The sequence below is a fragment of the Orcinus orca genome, chromosome X (genome assembly GCF_937001465.1).
Source record: "Orcinus orca chromosome X, mOrcOrc1.1, whole genome shotgun sequence".
NCBI classification, from domain to species: domain Eukaryota; kingdom Metazoa; phylum Chordata; class Mammalia; order Artiodactyla; family Delphinidae; genus Orcinus; species Orcinus orca.
The window spans coordinates 94,279,139-94,306,176 of NC_064580.1; the positions used below are offsets into that span (position 1 = coordinate 94,279,139).

Sequence of the window (27,038 nt, forward strand, 5' to 3'; positions counted from 1 at the left end):
TTGGGTCCCAACTCGCCATAATAGCTGTGTGACTTTGTGCAAGTCACTTAAACGGGCTGAGCCTCAGCCTCTTCACCCGTACAATGGGGGTGTTGTGACAGTTACACAAGATCATGGCTGTAGCACAGGCCTGCCACTCAGGGGGTGCCGGTGAACGGACAGCGAGTCAGAAAACCAGTGCCCCTGGGGCCCCTACCGCCCACTCCATTTTAAACTCAGTAAGACACCAGGTTTATTTTTAGAAAAAAAAAGAGCAAACTTTATTGAAATTTCAAGCTACATTTGAAACATCAAAGTCCAAATCCTGGAGACATAACATCAGGATAAGATGTCAGAAAGTGGAAAGTGTTCTCACTGCCGCAGAACTCCCTAGAGACAAGCTCCCTGAGCACATCACCCAGGCACCGTCGGGTCAAAGCCATTCCCTTGTCTATCCTTGTCCACAAGAGGACACCGGCAAGCTACTCATTCTGTTCATTTGCAAGTTTTCCAAAAAAAAAAAAAGTTTTCGAATGACAATGTGGAGTTCCAGCTGATCTTCTCTCAACCCCATTCTATGTAGTCAGCACCAGTGAATGGTGGGTTTGGCATTCAAAAGAGGACCTCACATGTCTTCAGGGGACAGATGGGGCAAAGGTTGCAGCAGCAAGGCATTCAGAGGGTGCCCCCCCCACCTTTACTCTTTAGTTTTACTTAACCTAAAGGACAAACTGGATCAGCCTGGTAGATGAACACAGTCAAAGAATTAGCCTTAAGAGATAAGGGACCAGTCAATACTCCCAAAGCTGGTTAGGCCCTTCAACACATAGGTGTATGTGTATATGTATACATCGCTACACTAAGATACAGATCTAGCCCTATGGGTATATATACGCACGTATGGCTATATAGAAAAACTATGCCAACACTAACCAAACAGAACTTTGTAAGCGGTCATCCCAAAGCCGTAATCCCACACTGGGCTGTGCAGAAAGCCATGCATTACACCATATTAACCAACAGAAGGCTGACTTGGCTCAATCTCTCCCAACTGTGGCCCTGCCTTGGCGAGGCAGGGGAAGAGAGAGAGGCTGCCTCTGCTTAAACCACAACTGGCTTCTTCATAGGACAGTCGTTGTCAGGTGAAGCTGTTGAAGATGTCCATGGAAATGAAAAACCAGACCCCTTAGACTTTCTGGAGCAAACTGGCGGCCTGTCTCAAACTACCTTTCTCCTCTGCCAGTTGCAGCTAAGTTGCCCAGGCCCTGGGAGCCCCCAGGGCGCGGTGGCATTAGAGGCTCGCTGGCTTGGGGTGACGAGGCCCCATGCAACTCAGCCTCCAGAGACCTGCTCTTTGTCAGGGGTCTGTCACTGGAGTGGACCCAGGTGGCCATGTCCTTGGGACATCTCTTGGCACCAGCTATGCTAGGTGTAAAGTTCTCCACGTGAGATGACGCTTGGGGAGCCAAAAACAAACTGGAAAGAACTAGGTAAAACAAGTTTAGTGGCTCTGCCCACCCTGAGGACAGAGCCACTTACACCGCAGAACCACCGGGGGCCTCGGGTGCTTCTGGGGTTTCGGGAGCTGGCTCCTCGGGGCTCAGACGGGACTGGAACTTCTCCAGCTGCTCTGGGCTCGCCAAGGTCTTCAAGAGAGTGTTTTCACGCTCCAGCTGGGAGTTTTTCTCCACCAGCTCCCGGATCTGCTCCTTCAGGATCTCCACCTCCTCTCTCACAGCATACATCAGATGATTCTTCACCAGATCCTGTCCCGGAGGAGATCACGACAAAGCTATCCGTTAGCCGCGGCGGCCCCTCTGCGGCACCTTCTCCTGGCCGTTGGGGCGCCTGCGCTGTCCCTCATGCTGCCAACCTCCAGCCTTCCCTCAGCAGCCCCTCGGAATGCTGGCCCCGCAGCCCTGGTCCTCCTGCCCCTTTCTCCGAAGCACCTAAACCTTCGCTCAGGAGAGCTGCGTGATCGGGGCCACGCCTGAGTTGGGAGCCCAGCTTTGAACTACATAGGAATTCCCCCCTGTAAGTTTCTGATGACTTTCAAAGCTGGCCTCCTGGGAGACTTTTGGGTGAGACTTCTGCTGGTTGGCGGTGGTATGCTATATCCCCATTTCCACATAAGGTCCCGCGGCTGGCCCAGATCCCAGGGAACACCTGCAATGCACCCTGTACTGTTGGTCTGCTTTACCCATCTCCACCAGGAGAATATAATGGGCTCTTCTGGAGACTTCTCCTGTCCACAGGACCCAGCATACTGAGCTGCAGCTGTCCTGCAGCCTGGCCGGAAAGGACACTGGCCCTGGGGGAAGGTACCCGGATGGCTTCATCCTCTCTGAATTCAGATGACTGCACTGGGGGCGGGGAGCTGTGTCATTAGGCTCCAGGGCACAATAAAGTGTTTGCTAAAACTGCTGGAGGCCCCAATCCCCTGCAGCCATTTTGGCTGCTTGGTGGAGTACGACCTCTACCTGGTGAAGGAGGGAGAAGGGGTGGGGTGCTTTGCTTCCTGTTTCCTCCCAACTCCTGACCCCAGCCCAGGCTCTGCAGAGGCACTGCAGTGCGGTGGCATCCAATGAGCTCTGGCCCCTGCCAACTGTGGGATGCAGACAAATCCAAGGGTCTGAGCTCCCTGCCCTGCCACGGGCCCAGGAGGGAGCCAGAGGCTGCTGCAAAGCCCTGGGATGGGAGAAGGAGGAGGAAAGGAGAGGGTCCAGCAAGGGTGGCCTGGAAATGCCCTAAAAGGTGCCACTCTGATGGGACTCTAGCTAAGGCCTCCAAGGGGACAGGAGGCAGGCTGTCAGCTTCCTCGGGCGCTTGGCTTTTGCACCCACCCGCTCACTGCCACCCTGAGTTACATAAGCAGTAGCCAGGTCTGGGGATGGGAATGACGCAGTGATGCCACTCACCATGGCCTGCTCGATCTTGTTGTCTAAGGCCACCACGCTGGCTCCGGAGGCACTGCCAAGACAAAAAGGAAAGCGACTGCGTTACCCACTTGGTTCCAGTCTGAGTACCTGGTAGCGGTGGCCACAAAGTCCTCCATCTGCCCCAGCTCTTCCTCTCTATCGCCTCGCTGGCCCGAAGTTCCGGGCACTTTGTCCCTAGGTCCCTCTCTGGCCCCTGCAGGAAGCTGCACCTCCCCACCCAGACCGGCTCCGCGCCGCCACCGCCCAGAGCTCCGCGTGGAGCAGCGCGCGGGTCCAGGGGTGCACGGGCCAGCGAGGCCTGCTCGGCGACATGCAAACAATGGGGGCGCGCGGCCCAGGGAGTCCCCGGCCGCCAGCCCATTCCGGCGCCGGCCCAGAAGGTCCCAGGCAAACCTACCGAGCTCCGAAGCTAGCTAGGAATTCCTCCTCGGCTCGACAGCTTCCGGCCTGCTCCCCAGCGGCGCACGGCGCGCGGCTAGCCCCCCTGCCCAGCCCAGGCCCACTGCCCCTCTGCCTCCGCCCCCGGCTGCAGCAGCTCGTTCTTACGGTGCAGCGGCCGCAGGGACGCTCCGACGGCGGATCCCAGCGCGGCGGTGACCCCCCCCCTTCCCTGCGTCCCCTACCCCCGCCCCTTCCCAGGATGCTGCACCGCGGGGAACGGGGACCGGCGGCGCACGGCTCGCTCGGAGATCCCGCTCTCAGCCCAGCCCCCGCCGGCGCCCGGGCTTGGGAGCTGTGGCCAGGGGTTACCTGTTATCCAGCTTAACGGAAACCACATCCCCTCCAAGCAGGGAAGAGAAGAAGGAGATGTTGAAATTGTGCAGCTGGTAGACCGCCACCTCCATGGGGGTCTGATACATTTCGGTATTCATGGCTCGGGCTGCCGGGGAGCTCTGGCCGGGCTGCGGGCTGCGGGCTGCGGGCTGGGCAGCCGCTGGCTGCTGGCGCGCTGGACGGGGCTGGGCTCTGCGCGTCGGGCCCTGGGGCTAGGAGGGGGGCGAAGGCTGCCGAGCGAACCCAAAGCCGGTCGGGCGTTCCAGAGTTGAAGGGAAGTGACTCGAGGGGTGTCACCTGGTGTGTCAAAAACTCCACGGCCGCCAGTCCAACCCAGACTCGGAGATATTTCGGCTCCTTCTTCTTTATATAGGAGGAGCCGGCTGCGTCACATGGCGTCAGCGGCATGCAAATGAGTCCTGTACCGGGCTTTGTGGCTCAGTTAAACCACATCCCCTCCCTGAACCTTAGTCTGGGACTGTAAACAGTTCAGCACTTTCTTGTGCCAACTGGCATCTCCAAAGAGGGCTCTGGAGATTGGTAAAAACCAAATGGAACTGATTTCTTAGAGAAATGAGAAGTACAAATGCCATTACAGGAGGTAGGAAGCCTTCAGTAGAGGGCGGCGCTGGTTTTAAAAGCTCTTCTTCGGATGTCCGCCAGCATACCTCCCGTGTCTTTGCAGTGCTGTCACAGGCCGCCCTCCCTGGACACCCGCCCTCACCATCAGGACCCTCACTCCTTCCTGGTGCCTGCCTTCTCAGCCTCTCTCCTGCACACAGACTTTGTCAGTTGCATGTCCCCTCACCCAGCCAGCTTGTCCACTGGCTTGCCCCCATCCGCAGCATCTATCCACTCACCTCCTCCTACGGATGTACCTGTCCGTGTACTGACACATGCACAGATCTGTGACATGCACGGACTAGCTAATCTGTACATGCCAGTGTGCATGTATGGAGGAGAGCATGAGTGTCCAGGAACTCAGATGAGTGGGGGAACATGTACAAGGGGGCAGCTGGGGGCCAGGTGGGTGACAGAGGAGGTGGGGAGGAGACAGTAGGGGAGTGGGCACTGCAGTGACCGCAAGATGCCAGCCCTTTTCTCTTTGGTCTCAACACCCTATTCAACATCATCCAGGATCTCATGTTCCTATTTTTAAAAACAAGATTTTGTTACTGTCCTATGAACAGCAAATGACAGCAAAACTACAAACCAAGGCTAAATATAAACCATCCCAGGAGAACACCCGCCCTGTGATTGGTCCAGCCACACACGGGGTTACAGGGTACTTCACAGACAAACAGATTCCAAATCACAGGGAAAATGAGGTGACTGTTGCCTACTAAGAGTTACACATGTTACCATCAAAATATATTTTCATTCTTTTAAGCGTCAAGCTTAAAAAAAAAAAAAGCCATCAGAGGTTTGAGGTCCTTTTATCCTGCTCTTTCCTAAGTGAGGCCACCTGGTGGTCTGAAGCAGAATTGCAGCCAGTTGGAGCAACCTAGACCAAACAAGGGACAGGTGATGCAACTGGGAGTATTATTTACACCAACTCAGGGCCGTAAGAAGAACGTTGGGTTTCACCACACATACAATAGTTTGGATGAAGTTAGGGCCAGTACCCATGAATCAGTTGGTGATTCAGGCTATGGTCCAAAGAAATACCCTAGTGCAATCAAGCTATTGGAAAAGTACTGGGGCCTCTTATCAGCAAAGAAGGTAATTATTATTTGCTTCAGGATATTTCACCTAACCAGGTACCTGGCACAGACACCCTGGCCAAGGCCCCAGTTAAGCCCAGTCTGAAGGCCTTAGTTTTCTTCAGGCTGCCCGTGCAGTCATGCCACCGAACAGCCAACATTTTTCACTATGACGTGGAGCTCCCATTGGATCCCACCGGTGGTAATACGTGCACAAGGGCCATTCTATTTGCAAAGGACCGACAAAGAGATCTACCCAAGCAAACCTACTGCATGCACTAGCCCAGGATGGTGATTTCCTTCACCCCAGTTTAGCTGGGAGACAATCCCAATCTCAGGATATCATGTTATCTTCAGGTCACAAACTCCCTGAACAAGGTGTTCATGCTAAGCTGCGTGTGGTAGACAGAACAAAGTGCATACCACATTTATAGGTCATCAAGAACATTATTTGAGCAAAAATAAAAAAAAACCTTCTTAAATCCGGAGCTTAGCTGATACTGGAATTCCCTGATATATTAATCTGCCCTCTGTGTCACATAGAGCTTTCTTGGTCCAGGAAGAGTCTGAGTTGACCTTTCATTGGCTTGTAAATCTTTCCTCAACTCACTATTGCTACCTACCCCAAGATTCCAAGGGAGATGATGAAAAGAAAGAAAGAGAGATAAATAAGCCGGGTCGGCAGGGAAAAAACACCACCAGGAAAACAGGGCATGGGACCGAAGAAAAACCAGCTCCTTCAATGGGGACTCCCTTATATGGTGACAGAGGCACAGAAATCCAGGTAGTTTGGGGAGGGGAAAAAAAACAACAGATGAAGTTTGCTAGCAAGGCTGTGTTTGAATTGTACATTAATTATACTTCAATTAGAAATAAGCTCGGCTTGAGACCCGCTGACAATAACAGCTACCATTAACTGAGCAACAGCTGTGGGCCAGGCACTGTGTTGGCTGAGTCACAAACCCTGTGGTGTAGGTGCTGTCACCATCATTTAACAGATGAAGAAACCGAGGGTCTGAGAGGCTACCTTGCCCAAGGCGGTGGCACAGCTAATAAATTATAGAGCTGGGACTCCAGCTCAGGTCTTCCTGAGTAGAGACCAAGTTTGTTCTTACTACACTTACTAGTGGGGGCAGGGAGTAGGTTTGTTGAATGAGTGAGTCAAGGAAGTTGGGGGACGGGTTGGAGGTGCCAGGAAAGTGGTGTAGAGGAAGAAAAGGTGAGGGGCAGGGAAAGTACTCCTAGGACTCCAGCAACATGGGGGACCAGAAGAATATACAAAATGTCCAAATGAGCTTCATAACAGGGCTTTGCTCACCTGCATTATTTCAAAAGGCAGCCACTGCAGTCCTTAAAGAAAGCCCTCTCTGCCTAGGAAATAGAAACTATGAAGCCAACTAGCTGGCTCCCAGAATGGACTCCACAGCGTCCCAAATTAGGTATGGAGTCTCATGACAATAATCACAGTCCAGTCAATTTCCAGTTTGTAACTGGCACCCTTAATTAACTCTTTCTCCCCCCTATACCTGCTGTGTCCAGCTTTTAGGAGAATTAAACCAACAAGAAAACAAGCTAATTTCAGGGATTTCATTTCAGAAAAACAACTTTGAAAGGATGTCCCAGGTTCAGCCCACACTCAGCCAATCTCTCAGTCCCCTCTGCACCTCTAGTTTACCAACCAATAGTGAGAAGAGCTCACCCTGAGGGCTTATGATTCTCAGTTCGCAAAAAATGGCTGGATCCCTGGATCGCAGGCTTTGCTAAAGGGAGACCACCAACCTAAATGTCTCTGTAGAAAGATTTTCAAACAGCAGGGGTAGGGGAGACAGGGGCAGATAGGAGGGGGAGAGGGAGAAGTTGGAGGAACCCAAAAGGCTTTCTGTGTAACCCTCGGCACACCGGAAAATTCCTCTGCCCAGAATAGCTGAGCCAAATGTTGCAGTGAGTGGAAGCTTGTGCTGTATAGGGTATCTGTGATCTGATCTAACTTTTCTGAGTAAAGTGCTGATCTATGAGGCTCTCAGCGTCCTTGTGTCTCTGGAGGTGGGCCTCAGGCAGGAAACAGTGGCCTAAGGATTCAACAGCATAGCAACTCCAACATGTGTGTTTCCAAATTTCCTTTCTTCCATCCTGTGAGTTACATGGTAGGCTGGACCCAGAGCCACTGTGGTCACAGCGCCCAGCTGATGAGCCAGGTCCTTTGCTGGCTCTCGGTTCTAGGCCTACAGCTATGGGATTCTGTGATTAAACAGACACAGCTGACCCTCCCTCTCTCAGGGTGACTTTCTAGGTGGAGGGTGGCATGAGGAGGATGGGGTCAACTCCCACCGTTTCAGGTGGCCCTGGAAGCCAACTTGTTCCCTTTGAAGTGGAAGAAGGGTCTCAACATCGTCACCGTTCTGTTCCACTTCAAAAGCCAGACTCTCTAGGACAAGAGTCCTTCCTATTTCGGGTTCCCATGGCGCAGGAAGGCGGAGACTGGGCAGTCTGGGCCTCATAACCTGTGGGCAGGATCTCAGCACGCTGCCGAGGGGTGGGAGGCAGACTCAGGGTGGGTGCGGTAGGTAGGGGGTGGTGAGAAGGGGGAACATCTCACTTCCCTTTTTGTCACACTCAAAGCATTGTGTACCACGCAGCCCAAAGGAAACTCTTTATAGGCAAGTCTTCCTTATTTTCTACAGGGAATGTTCCGCCCCCAAGGCTCGGCAATGTTGGCGGCGAAACACAGGGTCTTGCGGCAGGAGAAGCGGGAAAAGACACGATGCGAGAGGTGCGGGACAAGCCACCAAGCAAACGCTGCGTTAGGAGCTGGACAAGGAAATCAAAAAGGATGCTGAGCACCAGAGTGTTAGCACAGTTGACAGGGCGGCTGCAAAACAACCCTCCCCATTTACCCCTCCACGGCGGCCCCCTTCTGCCTGAAGCTCTGTCTACGTCTAGTTACTGACTTGTCCCTTTTTCTGAAGAGGCTGGGGGAATAAGGAGGCTGAAGTGCCATCATTTAATTTGTGCTGGCTCCACTCTTCTCTCTTCCCCTTGGTTCCACTCCAGTGTGGGAGACTATAGACAGGAAGGATGCTGCCACTTAATCTTTACTTTGGCCTCATGGAAAATCCCCAAAGTCCAGAAGGAGGGAAGCAAGAAGGAAAGACGGAGACAGACAAAGTGCCTTGTCCTCTGTGGGTCACGTGAACTGCCCTGCATGGCCAGGGCCCAGAACGTCGACTTTGGGGGGCAGGAAAACAGGGAGGAAGATGCGCACGCAGATGCAGAAGGCAGTGGTGGGCGGCAGGGAGCCCACGAGGAATCGTGGTGGAGAGGGACACTGTCTTGGAAAAGTGGCTCTAGCAACTGATTTGGGCCAAACCCTGGCACTGAATGATGGCAGGAGCAATGAATTGTGCCTTTCAGCTCCCTCCCCAGACAGGATCCAATGTGAGCTTCACAAACAATCTCCCAGTGACACGAGGGATGACAGGCAGAACCAAACCCCATTTGGACAAGGCACTCCACTCCACTCACCCTCGTTCAAAGAAGTCAAAAAGGGCTCTTGTCAAATCACCTTTGTTACCCCAACTTTGGTGGCTAACTATGGGGGGTAGGCAGTCTCTCCTGGCATCTCAGCAAGACTGGAAGTACTGGCAACGTTATCCAGGAATGAATGCAATTTAGCTCAGTGGATCTTAAATTTCATGAACCTTGTATCAATATTTATGCTTGTCTCCCTTCTCTTTTTGCCTTGCAGCTGGGAAAATTTACGTCCATCATTTTTCTAAGCTCTCTTCTCATTTTCCACCATCCCCATTACCCATCTACAAGTATGAAACAGATATTCCTGAAAAAAGAGAATGTCAAATTAACCTCGGTAAATGGAATCCCCTCCTCCACCCAACACTAGTTGCCATCATCATTCAATACAATTCAATTCAACTCAATTCAAAGTTGATTGACTGCCTATTCAAAGTACAAGGCACATTTCAGGGAAATTAAAAACAAACAAACTGGTAGTGCAGGTTAACAACTGTGCTTCCTTCCAGAATATCCTGGGCCTCTGGTGAACTCTGAAGTCTACCTACTGGTTAGATCTCAGTGAAATGTTTACTTCAGGAAAAAGCCTAGGGCTTGGGGGTGCTCAGGAGGGTAGCCTGGGGTTTGGGAAGGCCACACCACCGCCATCACCCCTGGCATCACTTCAGTCCTCAGAATCGGGCCCGCCTTTTTTCTCCCCACCCTGTCGTTTGGTCCGTGCCCATCTAGATGGGGATTAACATAGCAGCCACAAAACTTGGAATTTCTGTGGGACCCAAGGCTCCTCTGACATGGTGGCCAACAGTGTCAGGGTCCCTCACTCTGATTCCCTTCCTTTGTAAACCAGGGGAACAAAGCACAGGTCCTTAAGGGTCTCTGAGTTGCCAGCCCCTTCCTTCTGAGAAGGGGGTCTATGTTTAGCACGGGGAGGGGGTCACCTCTGTCAACCTCCTCGTGGTCTTATCCTTGTTCTATAGTGCCCTCCCAGACCAGCGAGCATCTTCACGTGGGCAAATAAACTCCCTCATCACGGCCCACCTTCTGGGAATCCTGGCCCTCGACAGCCTTCTCAGGGGCTGGGAAAGGAAGCAGCAAGAACATGGCTACTCTCCGTGTTTGTTTGTCTGCACCAGCCCTCCACCAGCTTCTCCGGGCCAGGGAGACACTGGCAGGGCCTCTCCCCAGTCCTTTTGCTTTATGGAGCAGTCCCAAGAGCCGAAATTCCAAGCCTTTTTTTTTTTTCTGGCAGTTGCCGGGGTTACTCTGAGTGGTATGTGAAGGACTTGGGACTATTGGCAATGCTTGGAAGATGAGAACCAGGAGAATCTTGCTGGGGACGCTGAGCCAGCAGACAAGGGGCCTGTGAAGAGGCCAGGGGCTCTGAGGTGCAGCACCTGACTCCCCTGTGGGCCCCGCTATAGAATGGGTGACCTCTGAAGTGGTCCAGGTTCCCTGGGGAACAAAACGACGGTAATAACGCCGGCCTCTTCAGGCGCGGGGGCTCCTGGGCCACGATGGGTGAGCATTATGAGTCTCCCAAGGCTCTCACATTGTACGCCCGAGGCCCTTGTTTAACTCACAGCGGAGCTATTCACCGTGGGCTCACTTGAGGTAGCTCCTTGATCCTCTGTTGTGCGACTCTGTGACTTGTGAGGAAAGGCTCTGTAATTGCAAAGGGCCTCTGGCTCTCCAGCCGCCTCCCCCCTCCCTTGGGTTTCCCGGATGGAAAGAAGGCAGCCCAGCTGAGGTGGGGGGCGGTGGCAGGAAGGGGCAGGGGACACACTAGTCAGGAGAAGAGAAAGAAAGGACAGAAACAAGGCAAGCTTCTCCCTGGGGGCACCCCACCCAGCCCCAGCCATGGGAACAGAGCCAGGCAGCTCAAAGGCATGCGGGGAGGGGTTAAGGAAGGCCTCCTGCCCGGTTTGAGAATTGCTGACAAGGAATACACACACCTTATCAGGAAGAAAGGGCGGCGCGCGCGCGCGCACACACACACACACACACACACACACACACACACACGTTTATGCAAACACCCGTTCAGCCTTTGACAAAGTCTAATTCACAGAGCTAGGCACGCAGAGGGCATCATTCCATCTCTGTCTCTCTCACCTGATGCCAGCTTCGTGACCCCCAAAGGGGTAGTAAAGCAATAGGACATGCAAAGTGGCAAGGCAGGACGCTGTAGACCCAGTCAGAGTGTTACAAGCCGTGGCCTCTGCTCTCTCTGACATCCAGAGCTGGCTGCGTGCTGTGCAGGGGTCATAGGTGACAGGCTCTTGGGGGAAGCTTGGAGTGGAAGTTAGGTGGGCATAGGGGGAACCAGCTTGAAGCTTCACACTGTACACCGGGCACAGGAAGTGCTGGTGCCGCCAGGTCCACAGTTTTCAAAGATGTCAATCACACATTCAAATGAAAGAGAAATAAAAACAAGCACCATTTGTGTACAATCAATCATGTGAATGCCTAGGAAATGATTCCCATAGGCTCCTCACGAGGACAGCTCTAAAGAGAGCCAGTCCTGGCATTGATGTCACATGTGACTGACGACCTGAGAAGTGTGATTTGAACGGCACTGAGAAAAATTCCTCTCAGTCCAAGCTGTTTGCCTGACCGGACTACTGCAGTGCCTACAAACGTCACCCTCGGAGTCATACCTTTGAGTTATAATGGAATTCTTTACACTTTGAGGAATTAGGAAAGTTTTTTCTTCCAGTGCAAAAGCCCTGGGAGAGTACCACATTCTGCCACTATCAGCTATAAATACTTAAATAGGGATAAACTAAAGTTCTGTAATACTTTCAACACAGTAGTCAGTGGTGGATCAGCATCAGAAGATGATTAAACACACAGCAGGTACAACTTGCTGGTGGGCTGTGGAGGGAAAGAAATGGGTCCAGGTGAGGAGAGTATGGATATCCTGGGCTCCAGCCCTAGAAAATCTAGTAGAATACATCTGTGGCTTGAGAAGGGTACTTTCAGGAGATGAGGATGCAGCTCTTCTGGCCCCAGTCCATGGAACTGCTTTTGGGAACCATTGGCCTACAGGTGAGAGCCAAGACAGGATCTACCCGAAGACTCCCCAGAGTCTAGCCACGACCACCACGACCCACTCTGTGTGACACACGATGATGGGGCTCAGCATATTCTGAGCCTAACATCTGTTCAGTCATCTCCTTCCCTGTCATGTCTGGCTACCTCTTTCCCTCTCACTCCTGAAAACTTGATCAGAACGTGAATGAGAGCTGCTATTAGAAAGATAACGCAAACTTGCTCTGATTTATAAATCAACCTTTGGCAAATTTGGCTTCTCTGTTAATGAGGAACAGATTGCTTCTAAGACACTTCACAGCTGTCTGTGGGAACTCTTGGCCTGGGAGGTTGGAGGCGTGGGGGGCAGGTATCACAGGGCGGGAAGGGAGAAGAACCTGGAGAGAGGGAGAGAACAGAGAGGGGCTGATTTTTCTCCAACAGCACAGTCTGGTCAGTTAAGCTGCCCTATCCCCCTTCAACAAAAGCCAGCTCTCCTCCAGCCCTGTGGCTGTCCCTGCCTGGTCAAACGTGGATCCATTCCGAGGTTGGCTGGAGGGCTGTGACTCATTCCCCCCTCAGGAGCTTGCTGGGGCTGACTACAAAGACTTGCCAGGATCTCTGCAAACGTGCCCATCCCGTCCCTGAGCCAAGCCTTGCGCTCCCCTGCCCCTACCATCCGCATCCCATCCCATGGCTTGCAAGTGCCTCCGGGGCAAGGAGGGCACCCCTGCGGCTTACTGACTCCCCTCTCCCAAGGGAACTCACTGCTCTCTGTGGTACGCATCCGGCCTGTGTTTCAGTATTTTATTTTATTTTTATGTTTAATTTACACTGCCTGCTAGGTTTGGGGCTTAAATAAACAAAGGCTATGTTTCCCCCAAGGCCTGGACTTCCCGGTTGCCTGTCAGCAATAGAGTAACCCTTTTAACCTCTTTTCTTGCCCCTTGAGACACGCAGTGTTGGGGGTGGGATTGGAAGAGAAAGATACTTTGGGTCAAAAGCCTGGAAATTCTTAGTGCCAGCCTAAAATACCACCCCCTCGCTCTTCTCCACATGAATGTTAAGCCCCGAAGCTGCCTTAGCAAGTACAGACTTCCTTCAAAGGCCACTGCAAGACTGTAAGGGTTAAGGCACAAAAACGGAAAATTCAAAGTATTTGCGTTGATTATTTGAAAAATCTACTTACAGATGTCTTTGTACCACTGAGCAAAGACAGAAGGGCCCAGGTCTTGGTGGGTGGAGCCTTGGCAGTGAGCAGCCTTAAAGGCCTATAGACTGAGCAGAGCTCGGTGGGCCTGCCTGGGAAAGGCTTCCTGCCAAAGCTCATACACCTTAAAAAATAAGAGGAACACTGGCCCCTGTGTCCTAGGATAGAGCTCTAACAGCAAAGTAACAAATCCTGGTCAACAGTTCTGACATCCTGTTATTTGCTAAAACTAATAATACTGTGGCGTTTGTTGACAGAGTTGCAGAAGAGCTAAAGTAAACATGGAAACTGAGGAAAGGCCAAGTATAGACGGTTACTAGCTCAGCAGTTGAGAAAAGGGAGTTTCACAGACACTCCTTGGACATCTGGGGGCAGTGGGGCCTGAACACAGTTGGGAGACAACCCAGAGGCATCTGTCTTGTCACCAGGTGATTTCTCTCTAACAATAGGCTACTGCAATAATGGGCTTGGCCCATGGAGCTGAGTCCTCAGACAGAGAGTAATGACAAGACGAATTGAGAGGGACTCTCCTAGTGCGTATGCCAGGGTAGGTGCCCCCTGAGAAACGCAGCTCTGGCACCCATTCTAAATGAACTAGGTCAAGTGGGAAGAAAATACATCAGAAGGCCAGAGTTCCTTTTCTACCTTACCACCAGGCCCCCAGAACTGCTTAGAAGGCTTCTAAAACCCCTATGCTGCTAGCTCCTCGTTCATGAAATGGGAATGATGCCCCCCTGCCCCACATAAACAACACACAAGGTGTATATGTTTATGGACTCCCCAAAGTCTGGAAATGGAGATAACATTGTATAGTTTTTGCAGACTGATGATGTCCTTGACAACATGTATATATGTGCCTATGTTTCCAGACATGGTGGATATCCTATAGGCGGCATAGCTGAGTTCTTCAGGTAGTAAAAAGGGCCATGTGAATGCGATATGTGCCGTGATGAGTAAGGGCCCTGGTCCTCAAATGCTGTTGGCAAAATGGCTCACCAAACGAGCAGTCCTATCAATGCTGTTTCAAAGTCCAGCATTTCTAACTTCCTGTCCAGTTCCAGTTTGTTGTTTCCATGATTTCACAAGTTATGGATACTGCCTATGGGGAGGGGCATAGTTTGAGGGACTGATGTTCAGATGGAATCAACATTCAAAATTTAGTGTCTTGACAGGCGGAGGTGAAGCAGGCGGTGGACGAGATGTTTCCCGAGGGTGCCGGGCCCTACATGGATCTGGACGAGGCAGGAGGCAGCACAGGGCTCCTGATGGACTTGGCAGCCAATGAAAAGGCAGTTCATGCAGACTTTTTTAATGATTCTGAAAATCTCTTTGATGATGATGATATCCAGTGAGGTGTGTCCGGCGGTGTGTTTGCTCAAGTTTTGCCACGCGGTGGTGTGGCGGATCTCCTCAAAGGACAATTTCAGATGGTTCCAGAGAACTTGTGGAAATCACTTAAAATTAGGAGATGGTTAACCAAGAAAGAGAAGATGGTTTTAACCATCTGGATGAGGCCTGTTAATCTCTGAATGTGGCCAACTTTTGTCCTTAACTTCAATTAAAAAAAGTGATGTTATTTAAAAAAAAAAATTTGCGTCTTGAAGGTCTTAGCAATCCTTCCCTCACAGAGGACTTGTAACTTGCATAAAGTTTTGGCCTTGAGAGCTTCTCCAATGGCACAGTCAGTAATCAGCAGGACCCCTAGTCTTTCAAGCAGGACTGAAGGCACAGCGAGATAAGATCATGACCACTGGAAGTGGACAGTGCAAATGGTCTCAAGTGAGCAGTGACTGGCTTTCTAGACTAGAATACAAGCTCTTCGAGGGCAGGGGCTTATCTTATTCATCACGGCACCCCCAGAGTCTAGACTAGTGCCTGGCACACAGTCTCAATGCCATAAACATGTGCTTAATAAGTAAAGAGAAGGTTTAGATAAGTATTAGAACTTGGCTAATGGCCTCCACAGGGAAGAACTACAGGCAAATTCATGAATTTGCCTCCTGTTAACATGTTAATTTGGGGACAATCATTGTACAAGAGCAACTCTGCAGTTAAAAACACGGAAGACTGGTGAAAATCAAACATACTTGGAAAACCCAACCCAAACACAATTTAATTGAGTAAGTGGCCACTAATGACCTGGAACCAAGGCCCGACCTCTTCAATAAAAGGGATAATTCACCCGTGTGTGTGCTCCTGGTTCTGCACTAATGCTGGGACTTTGCTCAGTTCCCATCTTTAGCTGGAGGGGCTGGGTCAGTTGGGAACAGGGCACCCACAGGGAGCAGTAGAGGGTGATGAAGCCCAGGAGGAGGGCAGCCAAGTCTCAGCTGGCAGTAACATCAAAGAGGGATTTCAGGCTAGCAAGCCTGATTCTGAGCAAGTGACAGCCACATAACTGGAACGATGTGGCGGGGGTGGGTTGCAGATAAAAAATCCATCCTGACTAAAAATACCCTGATGACCATCAACATAAAGGAAATTCTCACCATTAATGTCATCCTTGGGTTTGAAGTCTTGAGGGTCCCTGTTAAAATGAAAGGTCTTTCTCAGAAGGGGAACTATTTAGTTTTTCTCCGGGAAGGAACATGATGACCTGCTCACTGTGGTCCGAATAGTTGGGGGGCTTCTGGGAGAAGTGACCCAGGCTGACTAAGTATATAGACTAGGGGGGTACTGCCTGGGGTGGGCCATACAATGGGTCCTGGCCAACTGGTGGCCTTAGGCTTTCAGGGGACAGGCAAATGTGCCCAAATATTCCTGGACTCACTGTAAAGAAACCAAACTGCCTGAGTGGGCAGCTTTGAGTAGCAGAGTTTGTGACAAAGGAGATTGTTTTCTCCTGCTCTTCTTGGTAAACACAAGCAAACTGTTCTGAAGAGGCCGCGAGGAGCAGTAATATATATATGTCCAAGCCCGACTCGGGGTATCTATCTTCAGTGCTTTCCCGTCCGGGGAATCTTGTTTGCATATGCTCATCAAAGCATCCTCCCTGGAAATCTCCTCCTCAAGTCCTACTGACTCACTGATAAGTTGGCATAGGTGAGAAATGGAAGGCTCTGTGACTGATAAGGGGTTGATGGGTTCACCTTCCCCCTGGTAATTTCTTTTTACCAAGAGCCTCCTGTTGACCCAAAGGAATGCGTCCAGTGGGGGAAATGCCAGGCAGGAGGTCAGGTTGCTGGGGGGAGCTTTCTTTGGCCATCTTCCACCAGTCTCTGTTGGCAGTTGCCTTCTCTGCCTGTGTAGCAGGCGACTCTGGCGGCAGACACAGTACTCACACCAGAGCTGGCCAGGGCAGCCCTTGCCCCTCAGCACCCCTCTTTCTTGCCCTTGTAAAACTGGCAAAACCTCAGCTCCAGAACCCCACTCTAGCTTGACCAGGTGATGGCCAACTGCTTGATACCAGGCAGAGCTGGGCCGATGGAGGGAGGCAGGGGAGTAGGGCTGGGCAGGTTCTCCCACCCCCGTGGCTCTGTTGTGAGGTGCTGACAGCTGAGAGAGGACCTGAAACCAGTTAGCCTGGGGCTCCCAGCCAGCAGTGTATTTTCATCTTGTTTTGACTGGGACTGTCCTCCTCTGTGTAAACACGTCCATGTCAAGGGGAAGAAAATGTAGAACAGCTTAAAATAGGTGGGTGGAATGCATCCCACCCATGAATCACCAACTCAGGGAATGCCCTGCAGGTAGGCCTTGCTTTAAGCAAACCTGACATATGAAAACCTTAATTCAACAAGAGGGTAGCGATGCACCGCTATTAGGTCTTGACCTATCACTGAGAGATCTCAAAGCCACATCTGGTCCAAATAATAACTTCAGTAGCTCCCATGTACTGATTACTTAGCAGGCACTGTGCTAAGAGTATATTCATTAGCCTTTTGAACGTTGTCAAGAGTTATGGATAACTGATAGTAGGAATTGGGTATCGTATTATCATTAAGCCCCTTTTGTGGATGAGGAAACTGAGGCCCAGACAGGTTAAGTGACTTGCCTAGAGTTACCTGGCTCATAGTGGCAGAGGAGAGATGTGAACCTCTGGGGTGTGATTCTAAAGCTCCAGGCTGTCTCTAGCTGGGCATTTAGCTTTGTCTTGAGATTTCTAGGCAGGGCTGCATTCTTGGCATGAATGTCCATTCGTGCTGAGCCCCCTTCATCACAGTTTGCAGGGGAATGATTAACAGGCCTTTATCAGGGTTAGGGTGGGGGAGCCCCCCAGGTGGGGGATGGTTCTTGCCACTGACTAAAGGATTCCCATAAGGGGGGCCCCCCTAGCATGCCAGGATCGGACAGATCTGCATTTCATTTCAGGCCTGGCAGACTGTTTAAGGGCAACTGCTTGACCAGACACAGGGAAGGTCCCTCCTAATTGCAAGTAAGTACAAACTACTCGACACCAGGCTGGGGTAGGGACAAAAAGACTCAGTATAATCCAGTATAAGGAAAGACCAAATGTAAACATGTATTTTGAAAAAAAAATGTCACCAATCACAATGTTGGTGCAGGGCTGGCCCCCAGGCTAAACTGTGAAGTAGGAGTGTGTCTTCAGAACCTTCCTGCTTCATTTTTGGGTACCTTCTTCCTGCCTGTCCCTGCAGGTGACCTGTGCCCTCCTGCTGCCTAGGGTTCCATGGGGCCCCTCACTACTGTTTGCAGCTGCCTGTCTTCCCTAGCAATGCCCCCTTTAAGGGGGACTCTTAGTCTCCCTCCCCCAAATCATAAGGACCCAGCCCATCCTAAAGGACAAATCAGGAGATGTGTTTGTGTAAGTGATAAGTAGTAGCTTAACAGGTTTTCCCCAGATTATGGGGCTCTAACCCTTAGATTTCAGTCAGTGGTACAATTTTAGGCATGGGCGGGGGGTGTGGAGGTGGGCAGAGAACAAGCTGGGTGGGGGCAACAGTGGGAGTGGGGGAGACTGCTCGTCAGTGACCTTCAAATCTTGCCAAGTAGGCCATGTGCTCCTGTCAAGTCTGGGTCTGCATGGAGGGATAAGCGCTCCACCCTTACACTCATGCTGTATTGTTTCCAGAGCATGGTAGACAGGGCACTGGGATAATAGTCAGGAGACAGGAGTCTGGCCTGGTTTTGCCTCTGGCTACTGGAACAACCTTGGAAAAGTCTCATAACCACTCTGAGTCCCAGTTTCCCCTAAATGTAAAATGAGAGGATCAAGGCTGCGAATTTATAGTTATTTGGGGGCTTATTTGATGAATGATACCCCCATTTAGACTGGGAGCTCCATGAAGCCATATACCAAGGGCCTATAACAGTGTATGGCACATAGTAAGTGCTCAACGAATGGAATAATTGAATGAAGGAAGGAAGGAAGGAATGGCAAAAGTGACTTCTAAGGTTGCTGCCAGTTCCATCAGTCACAGCCTTGATGTCCTCAGATGCAGCTCTTTACAGCTGTGCCTCTGAGTGGAGAGGCCCAGGCCAAAGGCTGGGTTAGGCCTTCAGGCCCTTGCCCTCAGGACCAGAAGGTACAGGGGCAGCCTGCACTGCAGAGGGGCAGGCTCTGGGACCGAAAGCAGTAGGCAAGAGCTTCTGGGAGGCCCAGGAGGCTTGCAGGATGCTGGATGGGGTGGGGGTGTGGTAAGGAATGTAGGAAGGGAAGGGTCGGTCAGGAGAAGTCAGGAGAGTAACTTTTACACAGTTTTCTGTAAAACGGGAAGCTGAGATAAGAGAGACTTGATGGGTGTCTGGGCTGAGGTAGGAAAAGTGCCGAGTTGCATGGTGACTCAAGGTCAGGAGCTGGAATGGGGCCCAGAGCTCTCAAGCCTCTGCTCACCCCCTTGGGACTGGCCTCTGGCTCCAGGCCAGCTCCCTGAATAGCTCCCCTCCCCCACTCAGCCGTCCACAATTCCAGCTTCTTACGCCAACCTGCTTCCCTGTCCAGCTGATGCCTTGGCTGCCCCCTCCCCCTCCCCCACTGAGACGTGAAGTCCTCCCCCAACCTCCCTCCGAGACTCCGGTGCAGTCACCCATTAGACCTCTAGAAGCAGACTTGCCCACCCCCCTTCTCAGCATCGCCCGCATTCAGACTCTGACGCAACTCCTCACCTTCTTACGCAAAAGGCTGCCTCCCTCCCCTCCCCTCCCTTCCTGGCCTGCCCCCCTGCCCTCCCCTCCCCCACCCCACTCCGTGGCCAGGGCACTCTCCTAGGAATACTCCCAGACAATATTCTAAGGCGCTGAGATATTCTCGCGTGTCCCCACTCTTTCCTCTAGCACCCTTTCACGTTTCAACAGGAGCCACAGTTTCAATCCAGGAAAATGAATCTTTAAGAGTGAAATTTCAGGTATTAGTGAGCGGAGAGAGAGAGATTTATGGGGCAGGGGTCTTTCCCAGAATTCCTGATATAACGCTGTGGAGGTGGTTACCTCCATAGTCTGGATGCTCGTTAGACCAATTCTGTCTTTTGCTGCCCTGGGATTTGGGAGATCAAAGTTCTGGTCCCATCTCTGCCATTAAAACTGTCTGTGTGACCTTGGGTAAGTCATGTAATCTCACTGAGTCTCGGTTTCTTTATCTGTCAAATGGGAGTAATTACCCTTGCCCTACCCACCTCGACAGGGGTGTTTTGAAAATTAAAGGAGATGTGTGTGTGTGGTGTGTGTGTGTGTGTGTGCGTGTGCGTGTGTGTGTGTGTGTGTGTGTGTGTGAGAGAGAGAGAGAGAGAGAGAGAGAGAGAGAGAGAGAGAGAGAAACCACTAACTGCAAGGCCCGGGACAAATATCAGGGATTACTCATTCAGGTTACTTGTACAGCCCTTTTTACAAAAATGCCAGTGTGCCTTTGGCCTGCCCCCTTCCTCTGTTTCTCCTCGAGGGCTTGGGCCTTAGCCAAATCTGGTCTCCTGTGTAACTCCAGCTTTGAGAACATCTCCCGCCCCTCCCCCAACCCCTCACCACCCATCCTGTCGCCCTCAGGCCTTCCTTCACCATCCAAGGGCCTCTTGCCACACTCTCTCCCTCTCTCGCAGCCCAGGGCCCAGGGCCATCCGTGTGCGCCGAGTGACCCTGCTCTCCCAGCCCTGACCTCAGCCCATCCCCATAAAAGCTTTGAAGAGGAAGGACTCTGGGGCAGGGGTAATGACTGAACTTGATGATTTGCTACAGAGGCTGAGCACAACGCAGAACACCCAGCATGCGCTCCAGAAACACATCATTGTTTGGTTGCGTGTGCTGAGGGAGACCTGGGGGTGGAGTCTGCTTTGGGGCTCCTGACATCGCACCAGATAGGCAACTGCTCCACCTCTAGATCCGCCAGGCCCCGCCCGCCTGGTCTTCCCACCCATCTTTCCCTTCACCTCTCAACCCAGAGAATGTGCTGGGCTCTTTCATCTCCAGGACCTGCATGCTAGAATGTGATTTGGGGCCTCCCTGGCCTAGCGCCACTGAGTTTCTCTGGTGACCCCACCTTTCCCCCAGGGACAAGAGGCTGAGAGCAGTCTGGGGCACCCTCTGAATTTCCCAGCATAAGCAATCAGCTCTCTCTGAAGGCCGTACCCAGGAATCTTCTCACCTGAGGAAACCTGGGTTTCCCTCTTCAGAATTAGGGGCTCCTGGGATTTTCCTAGGGGCTGGAGAACGATGCTTACCACAGTTCAGCATGGATCTAATAGCTCTGCTCCTATATTAGGTTGACAGCAGTCCCCTTGGCTGGAATGTCTCTTGGTCTAGCAAATACTAGAGAGGGTTTCTTCTAAATGGCGGGGGCAAAGCCCTTACTTTTATCCTTCAGGGCTTCGTTTCAACCTCCCCTCCCCAAAGGAGGAAATTAGAAGCAAAAGGTGACCTTGCTAGGCCTTGGCAGGGAACTGGTGACAGGGCGGCAACACAAGGCCTTATTTTGTTGGCCCCTGCCACCTGTCTCCCTCCCTCTGCCTGCTGTTGGGGCCCCATGTTGGCAGGCAGGTGGAGAGGAGGTGGAACTCTCTGGAGAGGCCACCTGGGAAAGCTGGTCTCATAATGAGAACCTCAGTCACCTGGAATTGGTTTTTCTTCACTCCATTTTTTCCCCTAAGAGGCTAACAATTCCAATCAGGGATTTGTTTAAGAGCATCCAATGAATGGGGCAAAGGTCACACAAGAGTACTGGGCTCTGAATCAGGAGAGAGACCAACTTTTGCTCCTGGCCCTGCCGTGACGTTGTTCTGTGACCGCAAGCTGGTTGAATTCCCTCTCAGGCCCTCAGTTTCCTCACCTGTCCAGACTCTATCTCTGGTCCTGGGCAGGGATCAGCGATGTATAAAATCCAAGGGTGTCAAATACTTAGTGATGGGCCCCTGAACCCTCTGTCCTCTGTGGAAGAAGCCCTGCCAATTTGAAAGCGTTTCCATTCCCCAAACCCCACTTGGAGCTTACCCTTTGGTGAGTCCACTGTAGCAGTCACCACCCTTAACATCTGGTCCAGGACCCACTCAAGACCTCTGTGCCAGGCGGTGGCTCCTTAACTGGCATGCCCTCCAACCAAGGCCCCCCTCACTGAACATGCATCCATGTCCCTCCCTTCCAATCTCTCCTTTCAGATGACCTCGCCCTGCCTCTTCCTCCCAATTCTCCTTGCTCTCCTTTCCCCCCAGCTCACTATTGCTCTGGGAAAACCATCCTTCTTTTCTCCTGGCAAATATGTCAGATACACACTGGCTGGCTTCCTCCTTAAATGGGCAATTCTCCCCTTTGGCCTACTTGGCATTGTCTGACCTCTTTTTGTTGTGTTTTGCCTTCCCACATATTCAGAGAGATGGAAGGAACCTTGAGGATCAACTAGTTCCAACCCCTCCTTTTATAGGCGAGGAAACAAATTTGAATACAGCAAATGACTTGCCCAGGGTCACACAGCCAGGCAGGGGCAAAGCCAAAACTCCATCCAGGTCTACCTGATTCTGGGGCTTCTGCTCCTTTACTCTGCTCCCTTACCCTTCAGGTAGGGCCTTAGCCCACCAGCTGCCATTCCCCTCTTTCTCCAAATGCACCTATTGCCCATGTCACACCGCTGAGCACTGATTCTATTCCCTAATTGTTTCCCATGTGTGTATCTAGGTTTCCCAGCGAGAAAGTAGTCTATGAGGGCGGGAGCTAACTCATTCCTCCCACTTGAATGAGGCACAAAAAGGGGAAGTGAGCCACCTAAGGTCATGCAGCTTCAGTGGTAGAACTGGGAACCAGATCTAGGTCTCTGAGTCTCCACTTGGGGCCTCTTCCCACTATACCACGATGTGGTGCACCTCTCTTTTTATCCCATTTTTCCCATTCTGTACTGTACTGGGATGTTTCATTCTTGCTTCTTCTTTATATTCTTATCCTCCTTCTTAACTTCTGCATTTCTCACAAATCTGCTGGATTTTAGAGCTGGAAGGGACCTCGGGGATCATTAGTTTCACCTATCACTGCACAGATGAGGAAACTGAGACCAGGAGAGGGGAAGTCATCTGCTCGAAATCAGAGAGCTAATTAGTAGCCCAGCTGGGAGCCAAGTCCAAGTCACCAACTCTTAGTTCAGTGCTCTTTCAACCACCCTCTTCCTGTCTGCACTCTTTGCCAAGAGTCCTTCTTGTTTGGAAATCCCCCCTCCTCTGCCCTCCAGGTCCTGCAAGATCTGAGAGTGCTTGGGCCCAGGGTCATAGAGCATCATTGGGGAAAGGTAGAAGGAGCAGAGGCCTGGAACTGCCCATATCCTCCCACTTCCCACCCTGGAAGGCCCCAGCCTGGCCTTGCCGAGAGTGGTGACTACCAAGTATGTGTTGAGATAAAGCAATAGCCTCTCGGATTCTCAGTTCATGGCCTAGACGGTGGCGTCAAAGCCCGAGCCGGCTGCAAAATGAGGTCAGTTCACTGTCCTCCCAATGGAAAAATCTTGTAAAATCAATAGCACTTATAACGTCAACAGACCCGGAGACCTTTCCTGTTTATTTTTTCCTTCTTTCTCACCCACCCTGCTGTGAAGGCACAGACAACACAGGAATCTGGCCAGCGAAGCTGCAAAGGCCAGACCATAGCTCCCAGAGCCCCTGAACCGAATGGGGAGGGGTGGGTGCACATCAAGGTATGAGTGACTTGTGAAGACCCCGGCCAAGGCCCTCCTGGCTAACCCTCGGGCAATGCTAATCAGATCCTAGGCCCTCCTTGGTAACTGGCACCTGGTTGGGAATAATCAGAAGCTGTCCGGAGCTCCAGTAGTGATTCTGGAAGCTCGGCCCTACCCGAGCTTTGCCACACTGGGCCTTCACTAAGGAAGAGAATAACTAGAAAGCCAATTAGACAACACCATGGGGCCTTCCTGCACTGGGAAGTGTCTGAGGCCCTCAGACTGGAGTGGATGTTGGCCCTTTTCCCAGACATCCTTCCCCCAGCCCCAGTGGGTGTATACTACCTTCCCTCCATGCACACAGAGAGTGGCTGCCCTCATGCTGTTATTTGCATGGTCACAAACAGGCTTCTTCCTCCTGCCCCGAAACTGGTCCTGAAACCAGACCACAGAGCCTGAGCCTGACATTTCTTCTATTAAATGCTGTCCTTTATATGAAAGTACTGTGAATTTATTCCAACCTGGATTCATTTCACAAATATTTACTGAGCGCCTACTCTGTATCAGACACTGGTAGCTTCTATCAACTGTGTTTTGTGCAGTTGAAGACTGCTGTACCTCACGAGTTCCAAACGAGCATGTAGGGTCAGATGAAGCTCGGGGGTCAGCTGCGAAGGCAGGTCCTGAGAGTAAGCGTGTACCATAGTATGGGTCTCTGCACATCGGGGATACTGAGGCATGGGCGCCTAGGGTGGTGAGCTGGGAGATGCCACTTCTACACAGACTCCTAGGACCAGGGACAAACCTCACACACCAGAGAAGTTGTCCTGGGTAGCCGCAAGAGGCAGAGGTGAGGACAATCACAGGGCCTTCCATGGCTAAGGGACAGCTGTGCGCTCCACCCTCAGTCCTTGCCTGTTGACCTCGCAAGCAAGGCAAAGGACAGGACATTTTGGAAGGAGCGGTGCTCTCTTTTCTGATATGTCCCCCGGGCCCCTGAGTTTGGTTCCCTTGCTGGTCAAGAGGTATCCAAGGCATTTAAAGGCAACTAGGTATTTCTTCAGGGGACAGTGTTCCTGGTTAAACACCCACCCCCACCTCCCAAGTGCATGAACTTGACTTTGCAGCTCATCTTCTCCTAGGCAAGGTCTTGGTCCTGGGCCTGGTCCCCCAACCCTGCCCTCTGGGTGATCTTGCTAAAGGATGCCAAGGGAGTTGGTGGCAGGGGCTGGGAGCAGAGCCCAGGTTTCCTGGATCCTGGCCTGGCACTCTTGCCACCAGATCCCACTGCCTCTCCCTCTCTTCTCTTGCCCTTTGTGCTCTGTCTGCACCGTCTGGAGGCACGTGCCCTGCACCCCACTAGCTTTCACTGCATGAGATATTTCTGTCCGACACCAGTCAGCAGTTCAACCATATGGGGCATGGGGAGTCTGGCTGTCTGCTGCCCGTGGGGCCAGGCCCAGGTGGGGGAGGGGGAGGGCGGGTCGCTCTGCTGGTCTGGGATCCACAGAGCTGCAGCCCTAATGCAGTCATTTTTTTTCCAGGGGCCCTAGGTGGGGCCCCTAAGCTTAGCATCCCAGGGCTAGGGCTAGGTCACCGTGGGTCCCCACTCCCAGGGCTGTTGCTACGATACTGGGTTCTACAAGTGCTGAGTGGCACTGCCGGGGCCGGATGCAAACGGCATGCAGCAGGGTCTAGCTGTGAGCCAGTTGGCCAGCTGACATTTCAGGGTCCAAAGAGCTTGTGTGTACTGGACAAGCTGTTTATTGTGGTCTTGGCACTGCCCGGCCCTTCAGACAGCAACAAATGCTCCCAAACTGGGAAAGGAGAGGAAATAAGGAGACAGCCGTAGCCAAAGAAGACCTGGAATCTCTTTCCTCACACCATTTGCTCCCTGCAGCTGACATGGTGCTGGTGCCAACCATCGGAAGTGCCCCTGTGAGGGTACCGGAGGGGGCAAGCCCCACAAACCTCCATTCGTGAAGACCTACATTGCAAATCATGTACATGCCCACATCAGCATCCTTCCGACTGCCCAGCTCTCAGAGGCCACTGCTGAGGGAAGGTTGAGCAGTCAGAAAACACTAGGAATGAGAAATCTTGATGTCACAAAGTTTAAACACGCAGAAGAACTGGTACCCCAAGGCTGAAGGTTCTTCACACACACACACACACACACACATGCGCGCGCGCGCACACACACACACACACACACACACCATCTTCAGAGAGATAATTATCAACAGGCCATGATAGAAATGGTCATTTCGAGTCTTAGCCTGGTTTTTTAAGTTACACTCAGGGTTGACAACATGCTGGGGAACGTGCAGCAAGGGCATGTGTATTAGAGCATAGGGTGGGTGGACAGATGAGACATAGGAGACCCCAAATGAGGGAAGCTGAGAAGCCAGAGTCCAGAGAAGTTGTAGGAAAGGTAGAGTTTCCCAGAAGACATTTGGCCCTATCCACGCCTGCGAGTCTAGTCTGGCCTATGGCCTGAGGAGAAGCCTTACTTGGGAGGGATGGAATCAGGGATAAGCGGTTGAACTCGGCCTCAGGCTCTTGACCTCCATACCTTGTTCCACCCAAGATTGTGGCTGCCAGGGCTGGACAAATGGAACTGCCAGAGTGCCTTCTGAGTGTCTTGGTCAGGTCCTCCAGTTTGTCTATGGTTTAGCACATAGTCAGTCTTATCAGCTCAGCTGTGCATGATAGATGCCTCCAATACACACACACACACACACACACACACACACACACACACACACACACACACACGGTAGCAGTAATGAACACCAGCAGTTAACATTCATTGAGTGCCTACTTTGCACCAAACATAGTTCAAAGCACTTCATATACAGTACGTATTTTATCTCAATTAACCCTCCCCAGTTTACAGAAGGGGAATCTGAGGTCCAGAGAGACGAAATAACTTAAAGTCCCACCAGGTAGAGTGGCTGAATAGGGATTCAGTAGAGGTCTGGCTGACTGCAAAGCCTGTGCTCATTAAACTACAGGGCCCTTGTGACTAAGCATATGAATGTGCCCATTTATACAAAAAGCCTCAGGGAAGGAAGGAAGAGAGGGGTAAAAGGGAAGATTGGAGAGCTGGGCCTTGGAGAAGAACCACAATGGTGGAGGAGATGGTGGGCCATGGTGTGAAAGAGGGAAGATGGGCAGCAGAACGCCCACCAGATGCCAGAAGCTAAGATTATCTAAGTTTGCAACCTCACACCTCTTGGGAACCCCCAAGGCCCCCCATCATGGTGCTTGCCCTCACACCAGTACTCACTCAGTAAAACTGCTAAGGAGCAACCTTGGGGAATACACACAGACCAAGTTGCTGCCTCCCTCTTGGTAAGACCCAAGCTTTAAAGTGGTTTCCTCAGAGGCCAGGTCACCAGACATTACTTAAGCCCCCAGCACGTGGCAGGCACTAGGGGGATAGAGACAAACCCAACAGGCACCCTGCCCTTGAGATGTGGCAGGCTGGCAGAGGAGATGTTAGATTGGCCTTCAGCCACCCCCAGGGGTTAACTGGGGCTAACGGTGCGGGCTGTGCACAGTCAGGGAACAGAACGAAGCCCCTGGGTCTCCCCAGAGACAGGGCTGCTGCCTTTAGCTCCACTCACAGAGCTAGGCAGCCCAGCTGGCACCATTCTCCACTGGGTTGCTTCTACAAACGTAGCTCGGAGCAGCCTTTCAGGGCTGTGCCGGGACACTTTAGCTGACACACAGGGAGCCTGAAATGGGTGAGGGCTGGGAGAAGTGGTGAAGCCACAGGAGGATACCCTTGCCCTCTCGTTCTTTAGCTTCTGCCAGTGGGCCTCCCACCTCCAGCA

The 27,038-nt window shown here is 52.0% G+C and overlaps 2 protein-coding genes across 5 annotated transcripts in view; one reads left to right on the plus strand and one right to left on the minus strand.

Moving 5' to 3' along the window:
• Nucleotides 1–231: 231 nt before the first annotated feature.
• The window catches only part of TSC22D3 (TSC22 domain family member 3), a 57,885-nt gene continuing 31,078 nt past the window's right edge, over nucleotides 232–27,038 (minus strand). For 2 of the 4 annotated variants that reach the window (XM_049704365.1, XM_033408789.2), the window contains exons 3-4: nucleotides 2,898–2,949; nucleotides 232–1,745 (exon numbers count right to left, since the gene is read on the minus strand). In XM_049704365.1, the coding sequence (XP_049560322.1) occupies nucleotides 1,515–1,745; nucleotides 2,898–2,949 (283 nt within the window). In that variant the 3' untranslated portion in view covers nucleotides 232–1,514. Of the gene's footprint in view, nucleotides 1,746–2,897; nucleotides 2,950–3,315; nucleotides 3,492–3,668; nucleotides 4,045–27,038 lie in introns of those variants that run through there. The other 2 variants (XM_004281511.3, XM_033408790.2) reach the window with 2 other exon arrangements.
• LOC117197307 (COP9 signalosome complex subunit 9-like) lies at nucleotides 11,909–14,515 on the plus strand. Its single transcript, XM_049704935.1, has 2 exons — nucleotides 11,909–11,971; nucleotides 14,336–14,515. The coding sequence occupies exons 1-2, from the start codon at nucleotides 11,909–11,911 to the stop codon at nucleotides 14,513–14,515; spliced, it is 243 nt and encodes an 80-aa protein (XP_049560892.1).

Excerpts from the sequence above, each read along its gene's own strand:
- LOC117197307 (XM_049704935.1), top strand. The coding sequence starts at position 11,909 with ATGAGGATGCAGCTCTTCTGGCCCCAGTCCATGGAACTGCTTTTGGGA. Across the intron at positions 11,972-14,335 it reads TGGGAACCATTGGCCTACAG|GCGGAGGTGAAGCAGGCGGT; the intron begins GTGAGAGCCAAG and ends GTGTCTTGACAG.